General features: G+C 39.7%; 1 protein-coding gene across 1 annotated transcript in view; it reads right to left on the reverse strand.

Annotated features, from left to right (window-relative positions):
- The window catches only part of LOC110315704 (solute carrier organic anion transporter family member 1A6), a 52,630-nt gene extending 45,210 nt beyond the window's left edge, over window positions 1–7,420 (reverse strand). Inside the window, exons 1-2 of the mRNA XM_021189695.1 lie at window positions 7,299–7,420; window positions 3,137–3,278 (exon numbers count right to left, since the gene is read on the reverse strand). Coding sequence (XP_021045354.1) covers window positions 3,137–3,278; window positions 7,299–7,358 — 202 coding nt within the window. The 5' untranslated portion in view covers window positions 7,359–7,420. The remainder of the gene's footprint in view (window positions 1–3,136; window positions 3,279–7,298) is intronic.
- Window positions 7,421–7,863: the final 443 nt, after the last annotated feature.

The following is a 7,863-nucleotide window of genomic DNA, read 5'->3' on the forward strand; positions in this document are numbered from 1 at the left end:
CTGACAGGTTGTTTAAAGGTTCAGATAATTTTAATTCAATGGACATGGTTCCCTATTCACCTAAATACTTTAATTGCATGTAATTAAATGTCATTGGGTTTTCTGCACAGAAAGACAAATATCCACTTCCAAAATTATACTGGCACTCTGACACCTGAGAGGTAAAAGTCATACTCAAGCGTAAGCCCCAGTATCTACTCATTTCTCATCCCTGCACATCTCTCCAGGCCCATATTCTAGCAACATCCAACTTCCCATAAAACTGGGCTGACTCCATCCCCACAAAAAAATGATTTTATGCTTCATCTTCTGTCCAAATCTCCCCTTCACATTAACCTCACCTTTTCTTCTTCTAGAAAGCCTTTACTCTTTCAAGAATCTTGCTTCCTTAGCACAGCTGTGCCATGTAGGACCTTGGATAATCAATAAACTACATTTTCTGCATCTAATTCACAGAACACTAGAAGAATTTGTGTAAGGTCTATGTGCCACACTCATCCTGACTTTACTGAAGGCTTAGGACATAGATGCAATCATAAGCACTGAGGGCCTTGACCCTGGGAAGCAGAACAGAATATCTTCAATGTGAGTGACCTTCTTCTCAATCCCAATTTTTCTTGTCATTTTTAACAAATACATTAAAGGCAAATTCACCTTGAAAAAGGTAAAAGCTACAATTAAACTTCTAGGTCTCTTGGTTTATAAAGAGAATATTTCCTTCCTTCACCCTTTGTACTCTCATGAGTCCATGAGCTGAAGTTCAAGGTATTGTGTCTGACACAACTCAAACACAAGAAATTTTCTTAATCATTCCCAAGAACTATGAGTGAAGAGCTGTCACCCTCAGAGATACAGCAGTGGGAAGAGAAACATTTGCTCTCCTTCGGAACATCAGTTTCTCCATCCCAAAATGACCTTCTGTACTGGCTAATTTTGTGTCAACTTGACACAGCTGGAGTTATCACAGAGAAAGGAGCTTTAGTTGGGGAAATTCGACCATGAGGTCCAGCTGTGGGGCATTTCCTCAATTACTGATCAAGGGGGAAGGGCCCCTTGTGGGTGGGACAGACCATCTCTGGGCTGGNAGTCTTGGATTCTATAAGAAAGCAGGCTGAGCAAGCCAGGGGAAGCAAGCCAGTAAAGAACATCCCTCCATGGCTTCTGCATCAGCTCCTGCTTTCTGACCTGCTTGAGTTCCAGTCCTGCATCCTTTGGTGATCAAAATCAGTATGGAAATGTAAGCCGAATAAACCGTTTCCTCCCCAACTTGCTTCTTGGTCATGATGTTGTGCAGGAATAGAAACCCTGACTAAGACAAATTGGTACCAGCGTAGTGGGGTATTCCTGTGACAACCTGACCATGTTTTGGGGAGGACTGTAGAAGGACTTTGGAACTTTGGGCCAGAAGAACCATTCGGTTTTAAGAGCTCTGTGAGATGTCGTGTAGGAGCTCGGAAGATGTGTTTGAGAATAGTGCAGAAGATGGGGAGGCCTGGCTTGTGAAATTTCAGAGGGAAAATTAAAGACTCTTTTCAGGGCCATTGTTATCTTGATTGTGAAGATTCTGTGGTTCTGGTTAGCTGGGGCTGAAGAATCAGCTGAGATTAACAAGATACTAGAACTACTAGAGTGAAACCTTTGTATTACTGGGACTATTGATGCTGGTTAGCTGGAGCTAAGAAATTAGAGGTGATTAAGAAGAGACCAGCATCACTGAGGTGATATCTGGGAAGTGTTTTCTGAGAGCACAGAGGCTGTGTTCCAGCGATAGCCAAGGTTGTACCTCGTGCTGCAGTGGGACTTGGTAATGTGTAAGAGTTACTCAGGTGGTACTGGTTTTGAAGGCATGAAGGGGTCATGCAGAGCAGCTGAGGCTATGGAAGCACTGTGGGAGGCCATGGAAGGCCATTGGTGAAGGTTCAGCCTCAGTTGCAATTGATGGCCCAGAACTGAAGGGGTCATGCAAAGGAGTTGAGGCTTGGCACTATGAAGAGAGCCTGAGAGGCTAGTGTTGAAGCCTAGTTACAATGGAAGACAGCAGAGTTTTGGAGATGCCAATACCATGAGATGACCACCAAGAACAGCAGCAGCAGTAAAGTACAGGCAGCTGGAGCTGGAGTCGAGAAGACAAGGTGTGTGCTACAAAGGGCATGGCTGGAGAAGTGACCTAAGCCCTTGGAGGAGCCCAGAAGATTGTGAGTTGGATCCCAGACATTGGAGAGTTGGAGTTTGATTTTGCTTTTGATTGTGACTGTGCCCCAATGCGTTTCCCTCTTGAAGGAAGTATTTTAGTGGAACCCACAGTTAAGAGACTTTTAATTGTAAAGACTTTGGATTTTAAGAGAGATTGAAATTTTAAGAACTTGGGAAGACCGTGGGATTTTTAAAGTTATTTAAGATCTTGGGGATGAATAAGAACTAAGAGTTGAGACTTACTAGTGATGTGTTTGTGTGTCAAGTTGACAAGGGGTCAATTGTACTGGCTAATTTTGTGTCAACTTGACACAGCTGGAGTTATCACAAGAAAGGAGCTTTAGTTGGGGAAATTCGACCATGAGGTCCAGCTATGGGGCATTTCCTCAATTACTGATCAAGGGGGAAGGGCCCCTTGTGGGTGGGACAGACCATCTCTGGGCTGGTAGTCTTGGATTCTATAAGAAAGCAGGCTGAGCAAGCCAGGGAAGCAAGCCAGTAAAGAACATCCCTCCATGGCTTCTGCATCAGCTCCTGCTTTCTGACCTGCTTGAGTTCCAGTCCTGCATCCTTTGGTGATCAAAATCAGTATGGAAATGTAAGCCGAATAAACCCTTTCCTCCCCAACTTGCTTCTTGGTCATGATGTGCAGAAATAGAAACCCTGACTAAGACACCTTCTAAAATGCCAAAGAAAAGGTACTAGCTTTTCTTTGAGAACTAGATATTAATGTTGTTCAACTCTTGCCCCCTCCAGAGAAACAGAATCGTGTCACCCTATTTGACAATAGTTAACTGCTATCACGAGGATATTTAAATAAGTAGTTTCTTCAGGGTATCCAAGCAACACCAGGAAGCATATAACTCAGTCATACTTTATAGTCTAATGCAGGAAATAAGGAGAAAATATCAATATATAAAAATAAATAATTATAAGAACTCACCTATCTCAAAGCTCCCATTGATAAGCCCAACTATAGACGTGGAAATATTGAATCGTCTCTCTATTTGTGTGAGCATAGAACTCATGTAAAATGCTGATAGTGTTTTGGATATATATGCCCATGTTAATGCCAACAGAAACACCTAGGAAGAAAAAAATTAAGAAAAAAAAAGAGAACTTTATTTTCCAATTATATATCTGCTGTCTACTGACAAAACAGCCCCCAGCACGTGGTGGACTATTATATCCAACTTAAGCAGCCCGTAATATCCAAGGTCCTTCCAAGTGTAACCTCTTCTTTCTGTGTCACCATGTCCGCACTCTGAGCACAACAGAATAGTGGTTAACATTTAGTAAATTTTGTAGATAGTTAAGGCTTTGATCTCTTATAGTGTACCTTACTCATACAGAAAGACATGGAGTTGTTCCATATAAGACATAGCTATTGATGGATCTTTATTACTACACTGTTATCTGCAGGCAAGAGTTGTCCCTGTTAAGGAAAGGAATAAGAACAGAATTGCACCAAGGCATTATTTCTGCAGCAAGCCTACTGTGCTTTCTCTCTGCAGGAATAACAGGTCACTGAGTGTCCTTTGTCCTTTTGTTCTCTTTTTCTGCATTCTTTGGCACAACACAAGATGCAATTGTCAGAGAACAGTGAAGAGTGACCTGTGGAGTTGTTTTTCTCCTTTGTACAACGTTCTCTGTAACACTTTATCTAAGCAGCCCAAATGGTGTTCAAGTAATTGAACACTAGGGCAGAACATTGTGGGTTCCCGCAGGTACAGAATAAACTATGGCTTTACAGAAAACACTTCCAGCTACCTGCCTGTGACTAATTAACTCACTTGGAGTGATGTAGTGAGTGAGATTTCTGTTTCTATTAACTTATCTTCCAGCAGATGGTTGACTGCAAATTTTATCATCCAAGTTTCTGGAGTTTCTGTACTATCTTATCCAAAACTATATTCAAATGTTATTATGTGAAATTTTTATTTAGTGCTTATAACTTTACTGTCACAGGTATCAAATAAGATAGATGAACCAAAGCAAAAAACATGAAAAAAGAGAAAACCTAATTTAGAAATGAGAGTACCAACGTTAGCATACCTCAAAAGTACTCTTTATCTGTAATATAGTGTAATTCCATCTCTAGATATTTCTAAATTCTAATGCTGTTTACAGAGATGATCACTCTTCCCATTGCACTTCTTTCAGAGGATGTGACTGACACGTTATAATTCTCACTTGAGTCTTATAATTCAGATCCTTTATTTAAAATCAAAGTCTACCAAATTACAAAAATAATCAGACTCTAGAGGATCATTTATTTTCTTTGTGTTTTAGAGAATAAAGATAAATAGTTAATGAGCCTATTTAGTTCTTTCTCTAAAGTATTTGATTGCTATGCACATCTGGATCTCCTGCTATATAACATCTGTATTCATGAAGCTAATCCTACCAACTTTTTACCTCAGCTCTCTAGAGTCTAAAGTAAACTCCTTTGGAGTGGTCTTCTCAAGCTTCCTAAAGTAGTTTTCTTTTTTCACTTAAGTTCTTTCATTTTTTCTTTTATATATGTGTGTGTGTGTGTGTGTGTGTGTGTGTGTGTGTGTGTGTGTGTGTGTGTGTTTGTGTGGGATGAGTTCATGCATGCATATGTAATGGGGAGAAAGAAGACAATTTCAGGTACAGTACCCCAAGAATTGACATATTAAAACAAAAACAAACAAACAAACAAACAACAACAACAAACAACCAGAGACTCCCAACTGCCTGGAATTCAGCCAGGAGGCAAGACTGGCTAATCAGTGAGCCACATGTATCATCAAGACTCCATCTCTCCATGCTGAAGTTAGATACATATGTCACCATGCCAAGTTTTTAATGTAGGCTTTGAAGACTGAACTTAGGGCCTCCTGTTTTCCAAGCAAGTACTTTACTGACCAAGGTATCTCCCCAGCCCTCTTGAGAAATTTTCCCTTCTTTTCTTTAATAATTTTTGTTGATTAAATATATTTTTACAGCCGAGCGTGGTGGCGCACGCCTTTAATCCCAGCACTTAGGAGGCAGAGGCAGGCAGATTTCTGAGTTCGAGGTCAGCCTGGTCTACAAAGTGAGTTCCAGGATAGCCAGGGCTATACAGAGAAACCCTGTCTCAAAAAAACCAAAATATATATATATGTATTTTTACCGATTTCGTACATACATGTTATATTCTGATTATTTTCTTCTTCCCCTTTTTTTCTCCTCTATTCTCCATGAGCACCTTTGTTCGTAGAAGTCCTTTTCCAAGATTCATGAATTTTGGTTTAGTTTCCTTCTGCCCATGAAGCATAACCAGGGTCATCTGTGTAGCCACTGTGTTAGAACTATCATTCAAGAAACTTGGATGATAACCATTGGTACCATGAAGGTCATCAATACATGCATGATTGAAGGGCATCAAGGGTGCCATTTCTCTGGTCTTGGAAACTTGTGTTAATGATAATATTCTCAATTTAGAAAGCAGGAAGGACCTTCACTCAGTCTGCCAATGTAGACCATTTGGCCTGCTAAACAATGAAGTTAGTTCTAACTTCAGAGAAGAGACATGTGATCAATCTTAAACAATTACTTCTACATTTTATCTTGTAAAATCATGAATTTAACATTTTTCCAGAACATTAATACAAATATCTACTCTTATTAAACTCTAAAGTCACTCTGGTGGTTTGATAGGAATGGCCCCATAAACACATGAGCCTGAAGGCTTGGCCACAAGGGAGTAGTACTATTAGAAGTTTAGCCTTTAAGAGGCAGTGTCTAACTGGGCTGGGCTCTGGGATTTAAAAGGTCCATTCAATCCCATAGTCACTCTCTTTCCGATCCCTGATGATCTGATGTATCTAATGGCCCCTTCTCCTGTACCATATCTGCCTTTGCACCACCATCATTCCTTCCATGATGGCAGTGAACTAAACCTCTGAATATTTAAAACGGCCCAAATTACTGGCTTTTCTTTATAAAAGTTACAGTGGCCATGATGTCACATTGCAGTAATTGAAACCTTAACTAAGTCATTTACCCAAAACAGACTATGAGAAGTAGGGTCATAGATACCTGATAACTTTTCTCAACAAATTCTAATAATCCTAGTGAGTGTTAATTATCCTAGTAAATCCTCATCACTATCCTAGTATGTGAAGCTGGAGATGCAGCTCGGTGGCGAAGAGCACTGACTGTATTTTCTGAGGACCAGGATTCAGTCCTCTGCACCCACTTGATAGCTGAGTAGGCATCCAGGTCAGGAGCCAAAGGATATGGGCTCCTCAGAAGCATGTGAGAACTGAGGATAACCGGAGCTCCTTTGGTTTCCAATAATAGCAGGTAAAAATATTTTCCAGGGTCTCCATTATGTTCATAAACCTCTAGTACATGTGAACAAAAGTAAAATGAGCATTTAGTAGGATGACTTAGCAGCTTAGAGAGGAATATGTAAGGGGTTCTTCAGAAACTCGGCCAGTGCTCAAATTTCCTAGGTCAAAATAAGATGACATTTTGTGATGGAAAGCTGACTTTGGAGCTATAAAAACAATTTTTGTCTCTAGAATACTGAAAACCACCAAACCAGCTAACAGCATCTTCTTACCAAGGAGTAACTGCTGTATTGCCAAAACTTGAAGAAAATATTTGTCTGACTGGAGCATAAAGTTATCTTTGCATATTAATCAACATAGCACTTCTATTAGGGAGCTGTTTCCTAGCTGTGACTTCTGACCTTCTATCAGGAATCCCTGAAGGCTAAGCACTGGTTTGACCTCTGATCTCAGAATAAATACCACTACAACATAATATACACCCAAAACATTTTAAACCCCATTTTTTTAAGAGGGAAGGGGGCTGCAATTGAAATGTAATTTAATTTTAAAATAGAAATTAATATGAAAAAAATCTTCCCCTCTTATCCTGGATAAATAATACTGGTTAGATATTCCTAATTATAAAACCAATGCTTTTAAGTCAAGAAATTAACAACACATAGCATAAAATGGCATTTATGTTGCAAAACTTCATGTAAGCTTAACAATATTATAACAACTTTCAATTCTTGTTTAAAAGACTCCTGTGCCTGTGTGTGTATATATATATATATATGCATATTTTTAAACAATCCATACCTTGATCTTGGCAAAGCACCTGACCCTGTGGGTTCCACCACTTTTCTCGGGTTCTCCCATTTTGTTCTTCTAATTGTTTAAGGATGTCTCTACTTTCAAAGTCCTACCACTGCCTGTTTAAAATACAATGCTTAAATTATTTGTTAAACAGTAACAAGTCATTTTTTTCATTTGTGATGTTGAATTTCCTTATATTTTTTTCCTCTCATAATTTAAGTCCCAACCACTGTGTCCCTTCCCTCCACTCTTCCAAAGTCCTTACCCCACCCCTTCTTCTCCCTCTAGACCTACGCTTCCTCATCCCCACCCCCCAAAAAGTGCTTGTAAAAACACCAATGGAATGTTGAATAAGTTACAATGAAACTAGGCTCAAACCCTGGTATCAGAGCTAAAGGGGACAACTCAGTAGGGGAACAATTGTTAAATGATTAGCGCAGTTAAATTATTTACTGAACTATTACATGTGGAGGGGTCTTCTTTCTTGTCAGGTCTTCTTTCTTGTCAGGTCTTCTTTCTTGTCAGGTCTTCTTTCTTGTCAGGTCTTCTTTCTTGTCAGGTCTTCTTT

Source organism: Mus pahari, unplaced genomic scaffold (genome assembly GCF_900095145.1).
Source record: "Mus pahari unplaced genomic scaffold, PAHARI_EIJ_v1.1 scaffold_8678_1, whole genome shotgun sequence".
NCBI classification, from domain to species: domain Eukaryota; kingdom Metazoa; phylum Chordata; class Mammalia; order Rodentia; family Muridae; genus Mus; species Mus pahari.